This window comes from Danio rerio, chromosome 22, assembly GCF_052040795.2.
Source record: "Danio rerio strain M-AB ecotype USA chromosome 22, GRCz13ab, whole genome shotgun sequence".
Classification (NCBI taxonomy): Eukaryota; Metazoa; Chordata; class Actinopteri; order Cypriniformes; family Danionidae; genus Danio; species Danio rerio.
This window is the reverse complement of record NC_141042.1, coordinates 33,370,635-33,397,151: the sequence shown is the minus strand read 5'-3', so window position 1 is coordinate 33,397,151 and position 26,517 is coordinate 33,370,635. Positions and strand designations below refer to the sequence as shown.

The 26,517-nt window shown below is 40.9% G+C and overlaps 2 protein-coding genes and 1 long non-coding RNA gene across 3 annotated transcripts in view; 1 reads left to right on the top strand and 2 right to left on the bottom strand.

Moving 5' to 3' along the window:
• LOC101883412 (uncharacterized) overlaps positions 1 to 13,930 on the top strand; it is a 31,744-nt gene extending 17,814 nt beyond the window's left edge. Inside the window, exons 7-11 of the mRNA XM_087304632.1 lie at positions 9,981 to 10,313; positions 10,440 to 10,739; positions 10,856 to 10,951; positions 11,092 to 11,144; positions 12,435 to 13,930. Coding sequence (XP_087160758.1) covers positions 9,981 to 10,313; positions 10,440 to 10,739; positions 10,856 to 10,951; positions 11,092 to 11,144; positions 12,435 to 12,560 — 908 coding nt within the window. The 3' untranslated portion in view covers positions 12,561 to 13,930. The remainder of the gene's footprint in view (positions 1 to 9,980; positions 10,314 to 10,439; positions 10,740 to 10,855; positions 10,952 to 11,091; positions 11,145 to 12,434) is intronic.
• On the bottom strand, positions 6,158 to 9,601 carry LOC141380221 (uncharacterized). Its single transcript, XR_015522277.1, has 3 exons — positions 9,028 to 9,601; positions 7,397 to 8,820; positions 6,158 to 7,325 (listed from the first exon to the last, which is right to left on the bottom strand). It is a non-coding gene; the product is annotated as an uncharacterized LOC141380221 (long non-coding RNA).
• A 7,284-nt stretch (positions 13,931 to 21,214) lies between the features above and the next one.
• LOC147831643 (uncharacterized) lies at positions 21,215 to 26,345 on the bottom strand. Its single transcript, XM_087304663.1, has 5 exons — positions 26,244 to 26,345; positions 22,648 to 22,974; positions 22,422 to 22,559; positions 22,146 to 22,259; positions 21,215 to 21,612 (listed from the first exon to the last, which is right to left on the bottom strand). The coding sequence occupies exons 2-5, from the start codon at positions 22,703 to 22,705 to the stop codon at positions 21,605 to 21,607; spliced, it is 318 nt and encodes a 105-aa protein (XP_087160789.1). The 5' UTR covers positions 22,706 to 22,974; positions 26,244 to 26,345; the 3' UTR covers positions 21,215 to 21,604.
• Between the last annotated feature and the right edge of the window lie 172 nt (positions 26,346 to 26,517).

Below are 26,517 nucleotides of genomic sequence, written 5' to 3'. Positions count from 1 at the left end.
CAGTATTTACTGATTAGGCAAATAAACTGCACAGCTAAGCTGAGACAATAATAATAGCTTTTTTTTTTTTTTAATAATAGCTTTTTACATTATCAAGGTTACAAGCAAAAGCAAAATCTAAAAAATATTTTGGGGAAGTGTTGAGTCAGTTTGATAAACTTCAGTGATTAAGGCCCCGTTTACACTAGTGCGATTTAGTTTTAAAACGGCATTTTAGATCAAAAATGATCCGCGTCCATTAGCGTTTCACCTCAGAGCATATCTCCGTCCACACTACGCCACCAAAAACGTATATCACGTGACCATTCGCGCACTCTGGGCAAGCGTGTTCTAGTATAAACAGGAAGCATGTGTCTCGCTCAGCATTTGGTTATTGTTAGTCAACAAACGCCGGTTGAACAATGAATGTGATGGCAAAGAAAGCAAGAGAGGTCTTTTTGTGGACAAATGACGAGGTCGAGTTTTTTACTAAACGTAACAAATGAATAACTGAACAATAGCGCCTAAAACAGTCAATAGTGCAAACAACACTCCAATTTATGTGTCCATGTTGTTGTTTACAGTGAAGCCTGGTCTGCTGTTTTCCGGTAGCGTTAAAGCCATGTGTTATAGTCATGTGATAGGGGCTTGACAAATAAGGGAAGGATACACAATGAAACAAAAGCCCCAATCAGGTAGGGAATCTCAGCAGCCCCGCCTCCATTTTCAGATGTCTCCGTTTTTCCCCATTCACACTGAGACAGAGCAGCAGCGTTTCAGAATGAAAACACCTCTCCACCGTTTGGAAAACGCTCCGATATCGGCGCTCGAAAACTCCGGCGTAGTGTGGACGGATGGCGTAACTGTGGCAAAACTTATGCGTTTTCAAACTAAAACGCATTAGTGTAAACGGGGCCTAAATGTTCATGAACGCATGTTGTGCTTTAGGCCCCGTTTACACTAGTGCGTTTTAGTTTTAAAACGGCGTTTTAGAATGAAAACGATCCGCGTCCACACTCGCGTTTTACCCAGCGTTTCTGAACTGCTCTCCGTCCACACCAAAACGCTGAAAACGCACATCACGTGACCACACAGACACTCTCGGGCAAGCGCTGGAGCCCATCTACCCAGATGAGAGCTCTGCTAGTCGGACTTCTCATCAAGCATCTACCGCTGGATCTAATCTCACTATATTTATTTATTAAACGGGATATTTCATTCATCTTGTTGTCTTTATCTAACGACATATTCCCTGACTTTGGGCATTGGAATCTATTACTTGTTCTCAGGTAACGTGTTTTGGCTAAGCGCAAAGATAAGTTAATGATTAATGTAACCACGTAGCCTATTCTGTATATTGACTGATCGCTTGCCTTTATTTCCTATAATGTATAAACTTATTGTATGTTATACTTTTATAATGGCCATTATCGATTATTAAAACTGATATTCAGCAAAAGAGTGTGTGTGTCGTCGTATTTTCACTGAAATTGAAAGGAGGTAGTGGTTATCGGCTCCGTTTTGTTATAAATATCCACACAGTGAAGATGACGCTCATGCAGCACGACGCCTCAACATTTCTGTCTAAGTTGCTAATATTAAAATGAAAATAGGCAGTTCCTTAAATCATGTTCACATTTTATTGTTGAGAAAGTGAAACAACGTAGCCAGGGTGTTGTGAATAAAGTTATAAAGTACACTGTTCCCTTTGAAGATTTACCCGTGTCCTCGGTATAGTCTGTTGTCCATATTAAACTGAGAAGAAGAGACTGCAGCCCTGATCAAACTTGCGAAGTCTGAACTTACACGGAGAGAATGCAGGACTGAACTGTGTGTGGGCTAATTAATATTCAGGAAAAGCCCCAATCAGAGAGGCAAATGTCTGCAGCCCCGCCTCCATTTTCAGATGTCTCCGTTTTCCATAATCCACACTGAGACGGAGCAGCAGCGTTTTAGAATGAAAATGGCCTCTCCAGCGTTTTCGAAACGCTCCGTTTTCGGCGCTCGAGAACTCCGACGTAGTGTGGACGGTTGACGTAACCGTAGCAAAACTTATGCGTTTTCAAACTAAAACGCATTAGTGTAAAGAAGGTGTGAAATGACACCGTTTGCTGATGTTCATGTCTCACGCAACCCTGTCAAAACCATTGCAGTGTAATGAGTTTGCAATGGTGTTTTGAAATGGAATTATTATTAAGAAACATGTATGTGTGTGTTGAAATATAAAATCTAAAGCCTACAGTAATCATACTTTTTGTCAGGGCTCAGTTATTTAGATTTGTGTCTTTATTTTGTGTCCAGTGTTGTGGTATTTTTAATCCTTTGAGCTGGTTGTTCATTTGTTTGAGTTCTGGTGGCCGTGGCTAGGGTTGCTGTTCTCTTTCAAACATTTGTTCGTTATCTTACTATGAGAACCGCCTTGGGCATGACCGATCCTGGAAGGAACAATTACATCACGTCTGTCGGCTGGCAGACCAATCATGGCAGTGACACGGAGGACCCGGCTCCAGCATATAAGCCACTGTCTGCAATCTATACTCTATTCTTGATCTCTTTCCCATGAAGTTACATTTTGGAAGCTATCCTCAGCAGATTGCAACAAAGTGACTCTTTAAACTGTATTTCCTGCAGTGTGAACCAGCACAATAAGGTGGGCTTTCAACATTACTTTCCTGAGCAGTTACAGTTTGTTTTCAACATATAGAGAAGCACTTTGTGAGTCACTCAAGTATCTACAAAAATTTTAAGTTTGTTCCTGTGCATCGAGGCCAAGGGCCAAGGGCGCAGATGAGGGTAAAAATAAATCCCCCAGAAAATGCACTCCAAAATTTAGAGCTACACTCCCCAGTTCCATCTCTGGATGGCGCTGCTAAGCAAATGAGAGGTTCAGCAGCTCAAGTGTATCTGTCTGCGGACTGCAAGATGGGGCCTAACATTCATTCATTCATTCTATTTTCAGCGTAGTCCCTTTATTAATCTGGGGTCGCCACAGTGGAATGAACCGCCAACTTATCCAGCATATGTTTTTTAGCAGTGGATGCCCTTCCAGCTGCAACCCATCACTGGGAAACACTCATATACTCTCATTTACACCCGACACTATGGACAATTTTCGCTTACCCAATACACCTGTACCGCATGTCTTTGGACTTTTGGGTGAAACCGGAGCACCCAGAGAAAATTGCTGAAATTATCAATTGCTGATGTCATGTTGATCACAATATATTATTTTGGCCACTGTTGAATAGTCTGACTCCCCACAACATTTAATTGTTTGGTCAAGGCGTAAGTCTTTACATGCAAAATGGCTGAAGAAATTGTCTTATATTTTGACATAATATATATTTTATACATTTCCATTAGACTTTTTGTTTTAAATCTGTTTACAATTTGTCAACTTCTTCCAGCTAAATCTGGACTTTTTTAAATGAAGGTCTAAAAGGAAATTGTTCTAGTGTCCCATTTTTACTTAAGATTTTTGTTTGTGCTATGCTGTATTTTCCTATCTGTATTGCAATGACGTGATCTGGCAACCAAGTACAGTACAAACAGCCACAAATATATATATATATATATTGCTATAGTTTAAATCAGAACAGCCCTTTAGTATACACTGATATTGACAACATGACTACAAAGTGATTTGACTGTCTTATCCATACACAATGACAGCAGGACTTGTCATTCTAAAGCCACTGACATGTTCATCAACACATACATTTTGTTTTGAGAGATGAACTAAGGATTTTGAGCAGGTGACTGGCTTTTGCAGGTAATCTGTGGTGTTTTGCTAATGATATGGGGTATTGTGTGTGGAATTTTGAATAACTAAGGCAAGGATATGAATTCTTTCCGGATGCACTGTATATACCCTGGCCTCTCCTGATGGGCAGGGATCTTCTCTCACAAGCGCACGGGGAGATTTTTCACCCAGCCTCGGACAAAGTGACTCTTTGGGTCTGGCCTGTGAGAGGTTAAATCTAAGTGTCACAGGTTTACTGGCAAGGGTTATAGAAACTATTCAGAATGCGAAAGCAGCTTTAACACACCTGCATATGACAAGAAATGGAATGTGTTTGAACTGTGGTGCGAGCAGCGACACATCTTTTTGCTCAGTGTGCTGTGGCAGATGTGTTATGCTTCCTGCAAGAACTTGCAGGGCTGCAAATCTGGCTGCGATATCTGCATGCCATGTGGAGATCAATGGAAAAAATATTGGTCAACACCCGCTGGTGAGCCGGTTTATGAGAGGAATGTGACATATGAACAAAGTTTCAAAGCCGGTGATTCCACCATGTGATTTATCAGTGGTCCTGAACGTTATTCCCAGCCAGCATTTGAACTGATGGAAAACATTGATTTAAATACCCCTTCACTAAAGGTTGCTTTATTACTTGCACTTTCAAGCACAAAGTGCATCAGCAAATTTCATGCGCTATTCATTCATAGCTCTTGCATGATATACGCTGCAGATTTAGCAATCTCTTAAAACTAATCCAGTGTTTGTGCCTAAAGTAGAGTGCGTACAACACTGTTACCTTAACAAAAGTATAGGAGTAAAGAGTAAAAGTGAAGTAAAAAGAAAGTAAAGAGGCCGAATGGAGAAGACTCGTTCTTTATTCTCGCACTGCAAATGGTCTGCTCAACTGTTTTCTCACTCGTGAAGCGTTCAGTTTTTCCACTTACAAAGTCTGCCATGTAAATAACAAATGCGCCATGAAGTTACGCAACCAGGGCTTAATTTGTGCTGGAACAAGCTGGATCCGGATACGGCTGATCCAGGACCTCATTTTACCGATCCCCCTCCTCAATCAATCAATCAATTAAGCCTTTATTTGTCACTACACTTTCGTACAGCGAAATTGGACCCCCCAGACCATACACAAAACATCACACTTTTCAGGGGAGACAGATCATAGGAGGCAGCATTTAGAAACGAAGAAAGATACATTTGGACAGTTAGGCAAAAAAAAAACACCCCCTCAGCTTGCCCTTGATTAGGACAAAGTGAGAAAAGGGAGAAAAACAGCCCTATTTTAGCATAAGCACACCGGCAAGACACAACATAGACACAGGGGATGGGAACAGGGGTAATGGAAAACAGTCCATTGAGTGCGGGCAGCCAACTGGTCCAGCAGCCATTTCAAGGCGCAAGTCACAGTCCCGCCCACGCCCCACGTGGGTAAAAGCACACAAAGGCGTTTGGATGGGGATCGGTGGTGTCCTTGACAGGGGCAGGAATTCAGAGCGTCTGCTTATCTTGCTTATCCCAGGAATTCCTTTTTCGTTTGGAAAGCAGGACAAGGAGAGCCTCAGAGATAGAATAAGATGAGACAAGAGGTGCTAGCAAGGAGAGACATGGGATGGAGCGGGAAGAAGAGTGAGAGCCAAAGAAGAATCCTCACACACACCCCAAGCAACTCCCCAACCCTTTCGTCCACAACACCTCTCTCTCCTCTGGTAAAATGCCAGATACGTTACCCTGATTAGTTCCAGGACCTCACAATTTACAAATTAAGCACTGGGCGCAATTGACTCAGGGAATGGGAAATGAGAGTCTGATTGGTTTAATGCACGTTATTCTCAAAACACTCCCATAACTCATTAAGAGAATAAGTACAACCCTGTCAGACCATGCACCTGGGTTCCCAGCATATTTTTCCGTCCTTAAAATAGCAAAAGTGGATTTGGACACACCCTTAATGCTTTTTAATAATAATAATAATAATAATTCCTTACATTTATATAGCGCTTTTCTGGGCACTCAAAGCGCTTTACAAACAATGGGGGGATCTCCTCATCCACCACCAGTGTGTAGCATCCACCTGGATGGCAGCCATTTTGCGCCAGACCGCACACCACACACCAGCTGATTGGTGGAGAGGAGACAGCGATGAAGCCAATTGGAATATGGGGATGGTTAGGAGGCCATGATGGACAAAGGCCAGTAGGCAGATTTGGCCAAGATGCCGGGGTTAAACCCCTACTCTTTTCGAAGGACATCCTGGGATTTTTAACGACCACAGAGAGTTGGGACTCAGTTTAACGTCTCATCCGAAAGACGGAAGTCCCATGTGCTTTAGACTTTACAATTAGACCATTAAAAAGAGCCCAAGACTGACATCCCAAGTTGGGAAAAGTCATTTCCGGGGGATACAGAGTTGATTTGCGGGAGGTTGCAGGAGAGTGAGTGCCTTACGAGCAAGGGGGTGGGTGAGGACTGGAGGGTTTGTAAGTGGGCGACGTACAGTAGGTGAGAGCTTAATGTGATCATCACCGCTGTACGATCTACCGCCGCCGTTTAAAAAAAAAAAAAGATTGTGTTTTAAGGTATGACCACAGTTTGCGACTATGCCGCCAGGTGGCACAAAGGGACGGGATGCGAACGGACAGAAGTGAAGTTTATTCATTCTTATTCGAGTCAAGCTAATGTACGAACCACCAATCAGACTATTTCTAACCCAGTATAAATAACCAAACATCTTACCTTTAGTCATCTTCGTCTTGAAGAATCCCCCCTTCCACCCCTTCTCCTCCTCTTTTCTACAAGGCAGCATGGCGTTCCCAGTGGCTAGCACTGCGGCCTCACAGCAAAAAATGCCTCCGACTCAGGTATTCACCCAATCGGACACCATTTTCGTGTGGAGTTCATGTTCTCCCTGTGCTTGCTTGGGTTTTCCCCTGGGTCCTCCGGTTTCCTCCCACACTCCCAAAAACATGAGACTTAAGTAAATTGACTAAACCAAATTAGCACCAAATTTACTTCTGTCAGCAACACATCACCTTAGCAATCCTTACGTAGCAGGAGGGTGGGTGTTTTAATTACTCCCCTCTCGCCCTGCAACGGTAGGGAGCTCCAGGCACAAGGATCTTTTGAGCTCGGGGCTCTCTCCCGGGACAGCATGCCAAACTAGCTTATTAACAATCATCAGCTAAGTGTGAACTCTTGAAATAGACTATATACATTGAAGAATGTATTATTACATTAGCTGTAAATACTCTGCTACTTGTAAATAAAGATAAACAATGAAACAAAGCATAAGTCCTTTATTAATCATTAAAAAGACAAGTAGGCTACATTATTTAAAGGAATAAAGAATAACCAATAACCTTCCGGGTGAAGTGCTTAAGTCCGCTATATTCAGCACCAAAACACTAGTTGCCATGAGATTGTGTTGGTTTGTTTAATAAAATAATAATAATCTAGCCTAAATAAAATTAAAGCGAAATATTAACCTTTTTATAGAAGCCTCTTAGTAGGAGCGTGCGAGACGTACCTGAAGAGCGGTGGGGGTGAGTTGCACGCAATATACCTGAAGAGCGGTGGGGGTGAATTGTGCCGTGACCTATAAGAGCAGTGGGGGTGAGTTGCGCCGCGACCTACCTGAAGAGCGGTGGGGGTGAGTTCCGCCGCGACCTACCTGAAGAGCGGTGGGGGTGAGTTGGGCGCAACACCTAATGGTGAAGATTGTATGTTATTACATTATAGAAAGCAGACATACTCCAAACAGTCATCTTCAATATCTCATTCATCGTCTCGTGGACTACATTATCTCATGCATAATGAGCGCGTCGTTGTGAACCAGGAATAGTATTCACAGCGGTTTCCACATTTTGTACAGGATTATTCTAAATTTGATTAAATTCATAATTTCCCCTCAAAATTCTACAAATACTCCATTATGACAACATGAAAGATTTTTAATTAAATTCTTCAGCGTACCCTTCTACATCTACATCTTTTTAAAAATACAGTAACCCATGTTTTTCAGCAATTGATATATTTACAGAAGCAAATTTGTGCAATATTTAATTTTAGGTGAACAATGGAAAAGAGGTTCATAAAAAAGCCACAAACCAACTAAGAGAAAGAAGGTGAAAATGAAACCACTTCCTCTCGTGTCACATTTCAGTGCAGCCCCCATAAAACACAATAAAAAATGTTTTGAAAAAAAAGCTTTACCTTGGTTGTATGTACTTATAGCTGAATTTATTACAGTTGGTGGAAAATGTGCAAGTAACACTATAAAGTCTTGGTGATTATGTTCCTACTTCATAAAATAGTGTCAGTATTCACTGATTAGGCAAACAAACCACACAGTTATTTTAAGTGCATTCGGATGGCTCAGATTTGACAGATTTTCAATAATAGTGTTTTTACATTATCAAGGTTACAAGCAGAAGCAAAATATTATTGGGGGAAAGTGTTGAGTTAGTCTGATAGACTTCAGTAATTAAATGTTCATGAACGTATGTTAAGGTAAATGTGTTTAGATGGAAAAAATTACTCACAAGTGGTTGCATTCAAACATAAAGCAAGTGTGAAATGACACCATTTGCTGACGATCACATCTCGCACTCAACCCTGTCTAAACCGTCACAGTGTAAAGTTCACACTACAATGAGCAAAACACTTAAAACGTGCTTTAAATTGTATTTTAAAGTGGGATTATTCAAGGAACATGTATGTTTGTGTTGAAATGTAAAATCTGAAGCAAATAGTGATCAGACATAGGGCCTATTGTCAAGGCTGAGTTATTTGTATATATTTTTTTCTTTTGTCTTTGTGTCGAGTGTTTTATTTAAGCTGTGATCTGGTTAAATGAATGAGTTCTTGTGAGTGTGGCTATGAAGCTATTTTAGTATGTCAATATCCAGAAGAGAAGAAGTTTTGAAAAATGTGGAAATACAAATGAGCAATTTGGATATTTTATAAATAAAAGACAAAAGCACATTTAAAAAAAGATTTGAAGGTTTTAACTTTTTTTAGTAAACATGAAGCCACTGGAGTTAAACAGAAACCTGATGGGGTCTAAGCTTTCAATACAGCTCGAAAGCCAACTAGATGAATGTGGTTTGTTCTGGAGGCAGGACAAAGCCAACCTCATAATGTGTCTATTAATGGATGTGTGTGATTGGTTTGCATGTGAAGGATAATCTATCCAGCATAAAATTCATTCTGGTGTAAACAAAAACAGCTTTACAGTCAAATATAGGCTTGTTTAATAAAGGATGTTTAATAAAGTTCAAAGGTAAATAAATATATGCCCACGCTTTAAAAATGCAGAGTTGGTTTAATCTGTAATTTTGGGTACCGAAACCAACAGACAAACCAACAGTTGGAATAAAAGCTACAAATATTTTAAAAACAAATATGTTATATTTTATGAAATAATTTCCCATATTTGATAAACCCAGCTTTTTTCGAGTGTATTTGCTCAATCAAGACTATCTAATTTCCCTATTTGAAATGTATGCAAAATTACTATTATATACTCCCAATTTAAACATTTAGTTAGTCAAATAATAAAGAGAATAAAGAAAATAAAAGAATAGTATAAAAAAATACATCTTACATTTCTTACAATAATATAAGACATGCAAGCACAGATCTCAGTTATAGTATATCATCTAAATACGAAAGTGAAAATGCGTACAACTTCAGGAGTTAAATTGTGTTTTATTCAAGTAGAAAGAAGGAAAGAAAGAAAGACTAACCATGCAATAGTTATACAAAGAAAGGAGAAAAAACGGATATGCGCTTGTGCGCGTTCACGTAACAGCATCCTGTCAATGAATCAGAAGCGACGTCTGTCTATACAGAGCTGCTGACGAAAATGAGGTTCGTTTTAATTTTATTGCGTTTACGGCTGTGGTATTTGGATGGTAAGTTATTTTGTTTTATATTCAAATGTATTATTGCACTGCGAGTTAATACTTAGCCTATTCAAAACAGGAATTGCGTAAAACACGAAGATGTAAATTAGGAACGTACAGTTTGCGCGTAAGCAATGTTCTGGGGCTGCCTGATAATAATGAGGAGAAATAACAATATACTATAATACTATTAATACTATATTAGATAGTAGGCTATAAGATATTTATTATTTTAACGAGTTTGTTCAGTTTATTCTTTTTTGTCTGCGTTCATGAACTGTTCTCAGATCACTCCAGCATTTAGAAAACAATCAGAATCAACTTTATGAATGACTGTGTTTTAGGTGTGTTTGGTGCTGATGAAGATGAAATGAAGACTCTGTCTGTAACGGAGGGGGATTCTGTCATTCTACACACTGGTGTTGCTGAAATGAGAAATATTACAGTGTTACAGTGGATGTTTGGACCTGAAAACCCAGAGAGTGTTATTGCTGAACTCAACCATGAGGCGATGATTAATAATGTTTCTGATGAGAGATTTAGAGACAGAGTGCAGATGGACGATCAGACAGGATCTCTGACCTTCACAAACATCAGAAGCACAGACACTGGACTTTATAAAGTAGAAATCAGCACAAATCCAGAAGCAGACAAAATGTTCCGAGTTACTGTCAGTGGTGAGCAGTAAAGTTTGGTGTGCTTTATAAAGAGCTGTGTTTTGACGATACATCTGAAAGCTTATTAATCTCCTAACCCTGTCCCTAAGTGAACCTAAAGTTTGACTGATTTGTCTTCACCCTCAGCTTTTCTATCTGCTCCTGTCATCATCAGAAACACTTCTAAATGCTCTTCATCTGAAGGTCCGTCAGTCTCTCACTGTGCGCTGCTGTGTTCAGTGGTGAATGTGAGTGCTGTGAGTCTCTCCTGGTACAAAGGAAACAGTTTAATCTCCAGCATCAGTGTGTTTAATGTCAGCACCCGTCTCTCTTTACCTCTGGAGCTGCAATATGAGGATAACAACACCTACAGCTGTGTGATCAACAACACTATCAGCAACAAGACTGAACACCTGGACATCAGACAACATTGTCAGCCATGTGCAGGTACTTTTGTTTTTAATTACTGAGCTACATTGTTAGTTGTGTTCATACTACGATGTTGTGATTGTTTTGTTTTAGATTTAATATTTAAATATTTACAGACATGTCTTTGACTTCAGAATCAGACGATGCTTCACAAAACCAGAAATCATGGAGAAATTTGATCATCATCACATCTGTCCTGTTTGGCGCTTTAGCCGTCATTGCAGCTATTGGTGTGTATTGGATATTGGATAATAATTAACTTTTTACCTTATTTTTACTGTAAATCTATAAACATTTAATAATCTGTTCCTGTTTAAACTTACATTTGTTTAATAAGTCTTAGTGATTTTTATTTTGATCCTATTTAAAGGTTTGGTCATAAGATGTGCTGATAAAAAATGTAATGAAGTGAAAGAGCAACAGGTGAGAGTTACATTTAATGCATAGAAACCTTTCAAACATCATCTCACAACTTCAGTGCTGTTTTTATTATATTAGAAGTACTTGAGTTGCAGATATTCTGTGATGCATTTCGGGATTTAAAATTATCTGTTGTTTGAAAAAACATCATTTACAGTTGAGGTCAGAATTATTAGCCCCCCTGAACTATTACCTTCGTTTATTTTTTTTTCCACGTTTCTGTTTAATAGAGATAAGATTTTTTCAACACATTTCTAAACATAATACTTTTAATAACTAATTTATTTTGATTTATTTTATCTTTGCCATGGTGACAGTACTCAATATTTGACTAGATATTTTTCAAGACACTTCTTTACAACTTAAAGTGACATTTAAAGGATTAACTTAGGGTAATTAGGCAAGTAATTGTGTAACATTGGTTTGTCCTGTAGATTATCAAGAACAAATATAGCTTATTGGGTCTAATAATTTTGTCTTTAAAAGGGTGTTTTTTAAAAAATTAAAAACTGCTTTTATTCTAGCCAAAATTAAACAAATACGTTTTTTTTTTTTCAGAAGAAAAAATATTATCAGACACACTGTGAAAATGTCCTTGCTCTGATAAACATAATTTGGGAAATATAAAAAAATAAATAAATAAATTCGAAGGGGGCTAATAATTCTGACTTCAACTGTATATATAGCTTAAAGGGGCTTATAATTTTGACTTTAAAATTTTTTTTTTTTTAATTAAAACTGCTTTTCTTCTAGTTGAAATAACAAATCAGACTTTCTCCAGAAGAAAATATATTATCAGACCAACTGTGAAACATTCCTTGCTCTGTTAAACATCATTTGGGAAAAATTTAAAAAAGAAAAAAATTAAAGGGGGGCTAATAATTCTGACTCCAACTGTATATAAAACTGCACATCATTATTTTGCCAAATACGATGCGATCCTGGGTTAACATCTACGTTGATCCTGGAACATAATTTTTGTTCAAAAATGTGATCAATACCTATTCTCTACCCCTAAGCCCAACTATAAATGTAAATTATTTCCAAAATTGGAAGGGAATAATAGTTGGCAAACAATCGTGTATGTAGAAGTGCATAACTGTAAGCCTAAACTAGACAATAAACGTATCCCTCAACTCTGATTGGCTGATTGGAATGTTGTTCCAGGATCAACATAGATGTTATTCTAAGTTCTATGGTGAAATCAGGTTGGTGTGTAAAATTACAGTTGAACATGAACATATGTTGTCTTTTATGGTCATTAAATCTGATCCACATAATTTGTTCTTTCAGTTTGTTGAAACTGTTTTGTTGAAGCATCTCAGTGGAAGCAGATCTTGTCAGAGCGAGTGCATCTTCACTCTTCTGCAGTCAAATACAGATGCGGAAACAGAACACAAGAGAGTCAGAGAAGTTTAAAGACAAGCTCTTGTAAAGAAATAATTTCAGTTGTGCATTTAAAACACGGTGCCTTGTATAAAATGTTTGAATTTGAGTAGAAAAAAATAAAAGAGATGAACTTATACAAATGCCAAAGCTGAATTGTTTAATTTAATGTTTTGGTAATATTTTAAGCTTAAGTAACAATTCTCACTACTACAAGCTTATTATACATATATTATACATATTAAACAATTAATGTAAATACAGGAGTTCCACAAAAAAACATTTTATCACCTTAACTTTTTTTTCTTTACACAAATGAACTTAAGTTATTAAAATATAACTTAAATTATTTAAATATGCAGATGATATGGCACTTGTTGGCCGGTTGACTAAAACAGGAACAAAGGGAGATACCCTGTACTATAGTTATAAAAAAATGCATCAAAACTGGTGTAAAATGAGTTTACTGGAGATACATTTGAATAAAACCAAGGAGATGGTATTTACCAGAAATAAAGTAGTTCTTACGTAAGGTTTGATACCTTTGGTCCTTGAAGGACATGAAATACAGACAGTTCAACAATATTTTAAATATTTAGGAATTTTATTGATGGTAATTTGACATTTGCTGGAAATGTAGAATGTATAAAAAAGCTTGTTAGGAGATTACAACAATTTGACATGAGTCAAGATATTCTGGAGATTAATAAGGTTGAATTTGGTTGAAGGAGTTGTGAGTTTTAACATGATTGCATGGCATAGACTGTTGCCAATTAAAGTAAAGCAAAAACTGTCAAGTAGTAAAAATTCCCAGTGCAATTGTAGGCAAAGCATAAAGAAAACTAAATGAACTGTGAAAAAGTAATGACAATTAAACAGAAAGCACACATCATTATTGAATCATTATTGAATCTTTTGCCTTCAAAAAGACATTTTAGGCAACCTCAATTAATTTTTTTTATGTCATTAGTGCCGACTGCTATTAGAATTTTAAATACTGAGTTTTAAGTATGAATAGGGTTTTAACTGAGTTTTTAATGTGATATTTGTGATGATATTGAATGCATTTGTGTTGCCTGTTTTTCTGTGATATTTGAATAATATGAACGCTGATGTGGTTGCGTGGTGAAGCAAAGATAAATTTCTAATTGTGGACAATAAAGAAAGTATTAAATATTGGCAGTTTATTAGTATTTATAAAGTACAATATTAATCTACATAACTAATCCTACCCAATACCTAAACCCAACTACCTTACTATTAATAAGCAGCAAATTAGCAGTTCCCCTTCGGTTGGGGAACTTCAGTGCCATGAATGGGAGGATTCGGATCAGAAGCCGCTTATCTGGAGAGTATTGAACGGGCCAATGAATGAAATTAATTGGCAGCGTAAGCTTGCGCAGGTGTGCGACATCTGCAATTATCTCAGCATATAAGCACACCTGAGCCAGCAGACGCCATCCTTTTCGCTTCAGATCCTTTCTGAGTGAGTCGATGAGGGTTCCTCTTGCTGATCAGCACTTCAGAGCGAACGAGTGTGTCTCCCGGTCCAGAGTGGGTCTTCGCGGTGGCAGACGGTCGAGCTGGGTTACTCCCTTGCCTGCGGTTCTTTGGGTCCGGTCCTCCAGAGCGGTGCGTATAGTTGCAACTTTCCTAAAAGAGCAACACAGTCGTGCAGCACGTCCTTTTCAGGATGGCGCTCCGACTGTGCGTTTCTGGATGCGGGGGTTTCCTGTCTCCGGATGATGGACACGATCACTGCATTGCATGTTTGGGGGTCCAGCATGTTAATGCGGTGCTCGCGGGCGGTTCATGTCGTCATTGCGATGCCATGACCGTTGCACAGCTAAGATCGCGGCTAACTTTCGCAAGAGAGCGAGCCACCCCAGTTGCCTCCTGTTCTAAAAAAGCAGCGGGCGCTCGGGCAGATCTGAGGGTTTCAGCGGGAGCTAATCCGCCGCCCACAGGCTCGCGGACCTCTCGCTCCTCACGGCGCTCCATCCAAGCTTCGGGTGGTGAGAGTGATCCGTCTAACCAGATGGTAGCTCTCACACTCGCTGACACCGGAGATCAGATGTCCTCCGCGGCATCGGAGGGTGGGCTTTCACTGTCCGACGAAGATCCGGACCCGCTCGCCCCCTCCGGGCAGGTGAGCGCTGTCAAATCGGATCCTGAAGCGGACATGTTAGCCGTGCTTTCCCGGGCTGCTTCGGCCGTGGGGTTGGAGATGGTTTATCCCCCAGCTCCGCGGCCGGACCGACTAGATGGGTGCTACGTAGAGGACCAGAAGGCGAAGCCTTCGAAGCCTCTCGTCCCCTTCTTCCCGGAAGTGCACAGTAGGCTCACGCAGTCCTGGAGGGCACCTTTCTCTGCCCGTGCTGCGAGTGCCTCCGCCCTCACCGCCCTTGACGGCGGAGCTGCCAGGGGGTATGAGGCGATCCCGTCAGTGGAGCGCGCTATCGCGGTCAATCTTTGTCCGCGCGGCGCCTCTACGTGGCGGGGTTTGCCCCGCCTCCCGTCCAAAGCCTGTAGGTTGTCTGCCTCCCTCGGAGCCAGAGCTTATAAGGCTGCGGGCCAGGCTGCTTCTGCTTTGCACGCGATGGCCACCTACCAGCGCTACCAAGTGCAGGCGCTGGCCGAGCTGCACGAGGGCGGGTCCAACCCAAGCTTATTACATGAGCTGCGCACCGCGACCGACTATGCTCTTCGGACTACTAAGTCCGCCGCGTGTGCGCTGGGGAGGACGATGTCCACACTTGTGGTTCAGGAACGCCACCTCTGGCTAAACCTGGCCGATATGCGCGACGTTGACAAAGTTCGCTTTCTTGACTCGCCCATATCCCAGGCTGGCCTGTTCGGCGACACCGTCGGTGAATTCACCCAGGAATTCAAGGCGGTGAAAGAGCAGTCGGATGCGATGGGCAATGTCATCTATCGGCGTGGCCGTAAGCCCGCTCCGCCCGCCGAGCCATCCACCTCCGCTGTTCCTCGCCGAGGGCGCCCGCCAACGAGTGCTGCCCCGCCCCCGCCTGCGCCTCCGGCCAAGCGGGCGCGGCGTTCACCTCGAAAGCAGGCAGCCCCTCCTGCCCAGGGCGCCGTTAAGTCCGGTAAACGGACCGCGAAGCGTCCCTGAGACAGGCCATCCGGAGAAGAGGAAACTTGCTCTTTCCCCGCTGGAGGGCGGGGCCCCGATAACAACGGTACCTTTCAGTGCCACCAAAACATCAGTAAAAGAGCACTTTTTCCCTTCCCCGGATGTGACTGCACGAGTTCTGCCAGTCCGGGACGCGCTGCCTTCCGGCTCGCAGACTCTACGTGCTTCGCCAGTGGCTCACGAGCGCTGGGGGGACGGTCTCCCTTCCCTCAGCCCTCCAGCCCCCTCTCCGGAGTCAGGGTGCGGAGCCAGAGCGAATCGCTCTCCTCCAGCTTTTCCGCGGGACCCTCGTGCTTCCCGGATCAGCACACCCACTCCGCGCTGCCCCACCGCTGGTACGTCAGCGATTGTAGCGATGACTCCATTAGCGAGGGCTCTGCCTGCCTGGTTAGCGCGGGCCAGCCCCTCGCGGTGGCTCATACGCACAATCAGACTCGGTTACGCGATTCAGTTCGCGAAACGGCCCCCCAAGTTTACGGGCGTGTATTTCTCCAGGGTCAACCCCCTGTCCGCCCCTGTCTTGCGAGAGGAGATTGCTGCCCTCCTGGCGAAGGGTGCAATCGAGCCGGTTCCTCCAGCCGAGATGGAGAGTGGGTTTTACAGCCCATACTTCATCGTACCCAAAAAGAGCGGTGGGTCACGGCCAATCCTAGATCTGCGCGTTTTGAACCGTTGTCTGCACAAGCTGCCGTTCAGAATGCTCACGCAGAGGCGCATTCTCCAATGCGTTCGTCCTCGGGATTGGTTTGCAGCCATAGACCTGAAGGACGCGTATTTCCATGTCTCCATTCTTCCACGCCACCGCCAATTTCTGCGGTTTGCGTTCGAGGGTCGAGCGTGGCAGTACAAGGTCCTCCCCTTCGGGCTCTCTCTGTCTCCGCGGGTCTTCACCAAACTCGCGGAGGGTGCCCTAGCGCCCCTTCGGCTCGCGGGCATTCGCATACTCAGTTATCTCGACGACTGGCTGATTTTAGCCCACTCGCGGGAGCAATTGATTATGCACAGGGACGAGGTGCTTCGGCATCTCCGCCTACTGGGGCTTCAGGTCAACCGAGAAAAGAGCAAACTCGCCCCCGTGCAGAGGATTTCTTTTCTCGGGATGGAGCTGGACTCGATCACCATGGTAGCGCACCTCTCCGAGGAACGCGCTCGCCTGTTGCTGAACTGTCTGAGGGAGCTCGACAGCAAACTAGTGGTCCCACTGAAGTTCTTTCAGAGGCTCCTGGGGCTTATGGCATCCGCAGCCGCCGTCACGCCGCTCGGGTTGCTCCATATGAGACCACTTCAGCACTGGCTTCACGATCGGGTCCCCAGACGCGCATGGCACGCGGGCACACACCGGGTCTCGGTTACTGCGCTGTGTCGCCGCGCCCTCAGCCCTTGGAACGACCCCTCGTTCCTACAGGCCGGTGTGCCTCTAGGACAGGCGTCCAGCCATGTCGTTGTTTCAACAGACGCTTCCAACACGGGTTGGGGGGCCGTGTGTCGCGGGCATGCGGCTGCGGGCCTCTGGAAGGGTGCCCAGCTGCATTGGCATATCAATCGCCTAGAGCTGTTGGCAGTGTTCCTCGCTCTCCACCGCTTTTTACCGGTGCTGGAGCGGCAACACGTGCTGGTCAGGACGGACAGTACGGCGGCGGCGGCGTAAATCAACCGCATGGGGGGTATGCGCTCTCGCCGCATGTCTCAGCTCGCCCGCCGTCTGCTCCTCTGGAGTCACCCGCGACTGAAATCGCTGCGCGCCATTCACGTCCCAGGCACGCTCAATCGTGCAGCCGATGCGCTCTCACGACAGCTGTTACGCCCTGGAGAATGGAGACTCCACCCCGAGTCTGTTCAGCTGATATGGGCGCGATTCGGGGAGGCCCAGATCGATCTGTTTGCTTCCCCCGAGAACGCTCACTGCCAGTTGTTTTTTTCCCTGACCGAGGGCTCTCTCGGCACGGATGCACTGGCCTACAGCTGGCCTCGGGGCATGCGCAAGTATGCGTTTCCCCCAGTGAGCCTGCTCGCGCAGTTTCTGTGCAAGGTCAGGGAGGACGAGGAACAGGTTCTGCTAGTTGCGCCCCTTTGGCCCAACCGGACCTGGATATCAGAGCTCTCACTCCTCGCGACGGCCCTCCCCTGGCGGATCCCTTTGAGAGAGGACCTACTCTCTCAGGGACAGGGCACCATCTGGCACCCTCGCCCCGATCTTTGGAACCTCCACGTGTGGTCCCTAGACGCGAGGAAGACTTAGGTAACCTACCGACTGCGGTGGTTAATACCATCACTCAGGCTAGAGCCCCCTCCACGAGGCGCGCCTACGCCCTGAAGTGGAGTCTATTCACTGAATGGTGCGTCTCTCGCAGAGAAGACCCCCGAAATTGCCAGATTAGTGTTGTGCTCTCTTTCCTTCAAGAGAAGTTGGACAGCAGGCTGTCGCCCTCCACTCTCAAGGTTTACGTGGCCGCCATCTCCGCTTATCATAGCGCGGTGGCTGGCGGCACCGTGGGAAAGCATAACCTGGTCATCCAGTTCCTTAGGGGTGCTAGGCAAATTAATCCATCTCGCCCCCCTCTCATGCCCTCTTGGGATCTCGCCCTCGTTCTCACGAGTCTGCGATCCGATCCCTTTGAGCCACTCGAATCAGTATCTCTAAGATTTCTGTCCCTGAAGACAGCTCTGCTGGTTGCGTTGGCCTCCATCAAGAGGGTTGGGGACCTGGAGGCATTTTCGGTCAGTGACTCTTGCCTGGAATTCGGGCCGGATTACTCTCACGTTATCCTGAGACCCCGCCCCGGTTATGTGCCCAAGGTTCCTACCACCCCCTTTAGAGATCAGGTAGTGAACCTGCAAGCGCTGCCCCCGGAGGAGGCAGACCCAGCCCTTTCTTTACTTTGTCCAGTTCGCGCTCTGCGCATTTATGTGGACCGTACTCAGAATTTTAGATCATCTGAGCAGCTCTTTGTCTGTTATGGCGGTCGGCAGCAGGGAAGTGCCGTATCGAAACAAAGATTATCCCACTGGATTGTGGATGCCATTTCACTCGCTTATTCGAGTCGAGGTCAGCCGTGTCCCCCGGGAGTACGTGCACACTCCACTCGGAGCGTTGCATCCTCTTGGGCGCGTGCACGCGGCGCCTCTCTAACAGACATCTGTAGAGCTGCGGGCTGGGCGACACCCAACACATTTGCAAGGTTTTACAATCTGCGAGTGGAGCCGGTTTCCTCAAGGGTATTAGGTAACCCTTTGGTGATTGAGGAGACAACTCGGTAGGGTGTTGAAACACGCTTGCTGCGCCATTCTCCCTAACACGGAGGTACGTGCGCCTTTTTTATCTGTCAGTAAAGTTCCCCGTCAGGTGAGCCCTGCAGATTCCTCCGTGGCCCCCAGCACTGACTCAGCGGAGGAGTCACTTGCTGGCCCACTACGTTGTAGGTCTGCCCGCTGGTCAGCCCGCGTTTTGGGTATAGGTGCCTGCTATGCGTGATCCCCACTAGGCGATCCCATATGCTTATTCCGCCACGGTTAAGTCCCCCCCCTGGGCGGACCCGTGTCTTCCCTCTCCGCTAACCACTCTTTGCTATGCGTACTCCCCCTTTTTAGGGCTAGTCCATAGATAAATTCTGCCATCTATCCCCCCCTTGGGTAACGGATGGCCTCCGCAGCGTCCTCCCTATCGGGATTGCACGCTTCCCAACGTACTGTCGTATTTTCTAGAATTATCTAGATGCTCACGACTTCCAAAAAAAATATATCTAAATCCGTAAAACTTCTGTTGAAGTAGGATAAATTAGGGCCAGGGACACGTTGGAGGACCGCGCCCCCCATGATGTGGGTGCGTCACGCTTGCTTGACTATCTCCTCATCGGGGGTGTTGGTAAGGTGCAGTCATTATGGCGCTTTCCATATTCTCCCATTCATGGCACTGAAGTTCCCCAACCGAAGGGGAACGTTCGAGGTTACAGAAGTAACCCTTCGTTCCCCGAGGAGGGGAACGGAAGTGCCATATTCCGTCGCCATAATGACTGTCCCTTAGCTGTTTGAAAGTCTCTTCAGCTTAAAAGGATGGCGTCTGCTGGCTCAGGTGTGCTTATATGCTGAGATAATTGCAGATGTCGCACACCTGCGCAAGCTTACGCTGCCAATTAATTTCATTCATTGGCCCGTTCAATACTCTCCAGATAAGCGGCTTCTGATCCGAATCCTCCCATTCATGGCACTTCCGTTCCCCTCCTCGGGGAACGAAGGGTTACTTCTGTAACCTCGAACGTTCATTGAACTAATAATCATAAATAATAATTTCATATTGGTTTGTTTATAGTGTGAATTGTACATTTAAGTGACCAAATTTTTCAATTGAATTCAAATAAATAAAACTAAACTCAATTCATGTTTAATCCATTTCTTTTGAAAATGTATCTATCTATACCCGTTTTAGTTTTCAATCCACTTTTATTTTGATTTTATTTATGGATTCAGATTAATTTATTCTATCACTACTTCTATAGGTACAAAATCATTTATTTCTTTGCTTAAAGCCTCTAAACACCCTTCATTGATGTTGCGGTTTATTAACAGACACCCTGCAGTGCTGCTATTTCCATCTGAGGTTTAGACGACGAACTGCAAGACATAACGTATGAAGGGTGCACTGGGTTTATGGTCAAACCTTTACTCTAGACAAAGGTGAACATATTTTTCTTTGCTTTAGTGCTTCAGTTGAGTTTAACCACATGGTCTTGGTGTTTTTTTTCCTTTGTCTTTTATAAGTCAATATTTTTTTATAGTTAATGTATTTACTGACATGAACTAAGAATGATTGATAATTGTGCAACATTTATTAATCATAGTTCAAAATTTTCCAAAGTTGTGCTTGTTAAAGTCAGATATTATGCGGCTGTCTTGAATACTATATATTCTGAAATAACAACTGCTGAAACTGACAACACAGTACTTAGAATAATCTCGACCATCAGTGAATATGTGCACATCCATATTTATATGATCATCATACTGCTGTTTTTTTAATGTTTGTCACCATAATGTGAATTAATAATTCACAGGTTAGTGTATATGCTCCATTCAGCCTTTTTTATTTCTGTCAGCATTGCATTTAATTAAAGAGTTAATTAACTATTATGGCTCATAACAATGTTTTGTGTCTATTTTTTATGTTTTGTGTCAAGTAGCCTTTTAAAAAGTGGTATAAAATACATCCAGGTGATTATGTCCACAGAATAAAATGTTTCATTCTTATTCAACAGCAGCCAATAAGCTTGTATTGCTTTATTCTGCGATAACTATCCACCTGGACATATTTTATCCCTTACCCTTTTGCACTGCAAATTAACACAGACTAAATATGAATGGCTTTATGTGTTGCCTTACATCAACAAATATACTGTGATAATACTGTAAAACATACTGTGATAAATGGATTCTTCATTGTTGGTTCATATTTATAAATCATCATAAGACATTAATGAAATAAATATGAAATCTTAATAAAAACTTAGTTTTCAAGCAAGAAATGTACTTTATCCAATTAATGTTCATTACCATCACATATTTTATGCTGTGTGCAATTACTAACTCAATTAACAACTGCAGCTCAATATGAATAAAATAAAACATATCAGTGTAGTTAGGTTTGAGTAGTCAAAATCTTCCTAACTGTGTCTTTCTTGCAGTTAATAATGATGGAACTGTTTGAGCCATAAAGAGCTAGTAATGAAACCTACTTTCTAATCAATTCATTGGTGTAAAAAGAGACTTTTTTTACTCCAACATTAATTTTACACTGTCAAACAATACATTCTTCCAATAACACACAATTTAAACTGATTGATATCGTGAGAAAGTTCTATATAGCCATACATCAATGCTGTTCACTTACTGTACCAAATATTTTTCAAAAGTTCAAAGCTCAACATGTCTGTCAGCACACTACAAGAAAAGATGAGGAAAACAATTCAAATGTCAGTGCACTTGAACTAAAAGGCACTTAAATTAATCAAAACAATGCTTTAAAAAAATAAAGGATATTCAAGCCAAGAATAATATACAGGTATATAAACATAAAAAAAATAAATACATTTTTACCAATCCACAAAACCTTGTTTATTAAAAGTGCTCTACAATTGTTAAACCAAATTTCAAGCTCTTTAATTCTAGTAATGTTGACATTTTATATTTGTTCAAATATGTTATATTTAATTAGATGCTTTTATCCAAAAGCGACTAACAAATGAGGATAAAAACGCAGCATAATTGACTTAATACTGTAACTTACATGTAAACGCACTATATAAACTATACGTTGTGTTTATAAGAAGATTTCTGGTGCATATGGAGCAGAAAAGAGGGTTTTATTTAATTGTTAATAATTTTATCATAATTTTATCATTATAATTGCCATATGAACAGGCTTTGGTGTATATAAACAGAAATTAAATGAATTGTGATTTCAAATCATTTACCGGATTTGTTTAAATCTTGAGGCTGATATGTAACTTGAGTCAGCAGTATATCAGCAGCATGAATGTGTTTTTCCAGCCCCTCTGTTTTTCCAGCAGCAAAAACTAAAGATGAAACTGTAAATTCATATAAGAATTATTAATATGCATAAAAAAAATCAATGACATATTTAATGACAAAATCTTGCCTTTTGTAAAAGATTATCACATATACTACTACTTGGATATTTCTATGCTGACTCCTAATATCCTAATTAAATATTTATATAAATTACTCACCAATCAGCACAATGAGCAGACTGCCACACATCAGAGCAGATATGAAGCCAATAATCTGCCATTGCGTTTGATTCTGATCCATAAACACCTCTGCTGTATGATTGAGACACTCATCTAATTCAGTTAGTTGACCTGGTTCTGTGAATAAAGTGTTTAAAAAGTGAAATCAGTACCAATTTTAACAGTAAACATTAGCTTTCATCACTGAAGAACTGAATGGACTCACCGGTTTTGATATATATTCTGATGCTGCTGCTGAATTGTGGAGGTGTGCGTGTGCTCATACAGTAATAAAGTCCTAATTCATCAGCAGTAAGGTTATTAATAACCAGACGATGTTTAAACTGCACTGAATATTTGATTCTGAATGATTTATTCAAGTATAAAGACGATGCTGTTGTTGAGAATGATCGCAGAATCACTGTTGGAGGATCTGGAGTTTTCTGTAAGATCCAATAAACGTCATTTTCATCAAGATCACAGTTTATGGTCACATTTGATCCCAGAGCAGTTAGTAGATCTGCCACTCCTGCTTGACAACAGATCAATACATCTATCAAAAAAAAAAAAACAAAGAGAAGCAAAATGAGCATCATAATTAAGATTAGAGATAAGAGTATAGTTTAAACATTTCCACAGATCCCATAAGCAAAACTCAATTTTATTATGTTTTCATACATGTTTGATGATAATTTCCATAATAAATTAGAATTTTGACACAAAATTTTTGAAATATATTGTTTATAATAATACATTTTATTTAAATGCTTCATAATTTCATACATTTAGTGTTTGTTTAAAATGGGACAAATCTGTAATTACTTTAATATTTAGTTTATTTAAGAGTTTAGACAGTTCTTTCATGCTTCGCTGAGAAGAAGATAACAAGTTGTAATTTTCAGTGGTGCGAACTGCAAACATTGTAAAACTGTGACCCGCTACTACATCTATTTTGCAGAGCTGGGCCAATAAACGATATTATATTGAATTGCACTAAAATATATGTCAATAACAATGATGTCAATAACAAAAGCTCTGGACTTTTTTACTCTACTTTTTGGCCACCGAAAATGTATCCGTCAAAAACATTTTATCCTCTAATTTTTGTGGCTTCAGTCACTGTTGGGATACTCTTTGAAATCTGGAAGCATTTCCAACTTATATCGAAATATATTTTTATTGTTAAATATGGAAAATAATTATCAGGATTGCATTTATTGCCAAATCGCCCATGTGACATTCGATATTTTCTTCTGTGTGCCTATATGTAATTTCGGTCACACTTTACAATAACAGTACATGAATAATGATATGTTAACTAAACATTACTTTATTATGAATTAATGATGAGTTAAGGTATGCACTAATCATGAATTAACTTTACAACATGAGTCACATGAGTTCATATGTAAATAACGACTACCTTAATTACTTGTTAGTACATGTTGTTCATAAATGTATTAATTAACATGTAAGTTTAAGCTTAATGTAACCAACATGAACTCATGAGCTGTTAATGTATAGTTATGTCATGACTACTTGGAGGGGCACATCACTATTAACTCATTCTTAACTACTCATAAACTCCTGTTCATGTTGATGTTGACAGAACACTTTTCTATTGTTCTTCAGTGTAAACTCACTAGTTGGACATGCATAAGGAGTTCATGAGTAAGAATGGGTTAATGATGATGTGCCCCTCCAAGTAAAGTCACAACATAATTATACATTAACATATCATGAGTTCATCATGGTTAAATTAAGCTTAAACTAATGCGGTAATTAATACATTAATTAACAAACAATCATGTACTAACAAGTAGGTAGCTGTTATTCACACATGAACTCATGTGACATATGTTGTAGTTTATTCATGATTAGTGCATACCTTAACTCATGATGAATTCATAATAAACTAATGTTTAGGTTACATATCAATACATCACTATTCATGTACTGTTATTGTAAAGTGTTACTGTAATTTCTTCATTCATTCATGTTGTTTTGAACTGTGCTGCGTGCTGTCAAAAGCCCTCATGAAAATGAATTCACTGTCAAACTGTCAAAATATTTTTCAAAATGCAATTTAATGTAATATATTATTAATTTTACTTTGAACATTTTAATTTTATTGGCAGATTATTTTCATTTGGGTAAACCATCTTATTTTTTGTCATTACATTTTAAGATGATACAGCTGTCACATTTTTAGATTTAAATAAATGTAAACTAAAATAAATATATTGTACACAATCACGTACAACATGTGGATTACAGTCAAATATTACAATATATTGATAATGTAATTTAACTTATAGAGCTGAAGCTGAAAACTCCTCATGTCGCATAGAGTAAAAAGCTACACAAAGTCAATTCCCGCCAGAAGTTCAGATTAGATTGACTGAAGCACTAAAGCAAAATAATATGAATCTTAGACTCACAACACTCACTATGAATACTAAAAGCGTCAACTCCGAATTTGATCCTGATATGTGATGAACTCAATACAAAATCGATTATTTACTTACTCGGTCATTGCGCCGCCATCTTGTGGTGAAGCAAACTTACAGCATTTTGGTAGCAATTTAAATAATACGTTATTTTGATCTCACTCACATTGGCAATAATTTTTTTCAAGAAAATTTTGATTATTTCCATTTTCAAGACACAATAATCAAAAAACAAACTCGCCTGTAGCGAGTGATTTCAGATCTACTCTTGTGTTTCCACTCACAGATGTTTAAATGATCTCAGTGTTCAAGACATTCATCAGGTTCAGACCATAAAGATCTCAAAGCTTCTAATCTGTGAGTTTCTTATAAACATTTGATTATATGGGTTTTGTTTTAATTTCATACCTCAATAAATGTGTTTCTCTCGCAGGTCTGTTGTGGTTTAAAGCCACTGAGTCTACAAACTTAGCAGTAACATTAGGAGCTGATGTTATTATAATGTGATCTTGATATAAAGGAGATTTACTGGTGAAGAAAGAAATCTCCAGATCCTCCAGTGTTGATCTTGTGCACTTTTGACAGCATATATGGAGGAGGACATATTATTGTGTCAAAACTAGTGAACCACAAAAAGTGCATTTTCACTCTTCTGCGGTCAAAAACATAGCTGACTGATGCTGTTTATCATTAGTTTTCAAGAGACCATATAAAAGGAAATTGTTTCTGGTTTTTGTTTTTTCGCTTCAGCTGAGTTTAACCACACAATATAGCATGTGACTTTCTAGACAAAAACAAGTTGCACAATTGCAAAAATACTATTAAATTGTTTTATATTCCTCTCTGAAAACTTTAAAATATTAAATCAGTTCTGGTTATGACCTTGGCATTAAATCTGAAATAATTGTGTATGTTTTGTTGCTTATACACTGCTGTAAATTATCCGTATTTGAGGAGCTACATAGGCCAATAAAACCTTCAGTTTACTACAGTATTTATTAGTTTATCAGTTGACGAGTACATAATACTACAGCATGCTGTAGCATCTATTATTGAAGTGTTGCAAATAACATATAGTATAATATAATTTACTATAGCATGGTTTTAAAAACACCATCACCATCATTTTTATGATAAATTACTATAGTATTTATTTGTGTGTAAACACAGAAACAAAAAAGAGAGACTGTCACAATGCCAAATGCAAAAATCTAGCTTGTAGTTGATTATTTTCACTATATTTTATCAAAGCAAAACAGTTTTGGACAAAATGAAGACATTTTTTACTTGTAAAGCTATAGGCTTAGATAATCATTATATTTTTAACATAAATGGCAGCTTGTTCTTGATTAACAGATGCAAAACTACTCACTGAAAGCTGTGAGTTTGTGGCAAGATGATGAAACAAAGGGCCACTTTTTGAGTGGTGTTGTTGGTCAATATTGCAGAGTGATATTGCTTGACTTCTGGATTGCTGAGAATGGGCAAAAACATATTTACAATAAAATTAGAAATGTAAGTTCTTTAGTATTAATGTGTCAATATGGCACAAGTTCTAGTTACCAGCATAAAACTATAGGTAGCAGTAATAGATTCTTTTTACTCAATTGCATGTTTGAGGCCGTACTTCTTTACTTTACCATCAC

What these genes read in the sequence shown, in the direction of transcription:
- LOC147831643 (XM_087304663.1), bottom strand. Translation starts at nt 22,705, where the DNA reads ATGAGCACACGCACACCTCCACAATTCAGCAGCAGCATCAGAATATAT. An exon ending in CAGAATATATATCAAAACCG is followed by an intron (nt 22,560 to 22,647) that starts GTGAGTCCATTC and finishes CTTTATTCACAG; the next exon opens with AACCAGGTCAACTAACTGAA. An exon ending in TCTGCTCATTGTGCTGATTG is followed by an intron (nt 22,260 to 22,421) that starts GTGAGTAATTTA and finishes ATGAATTTACAG; the next exon opens with TTTCATCTTTAGTTTTTGCT.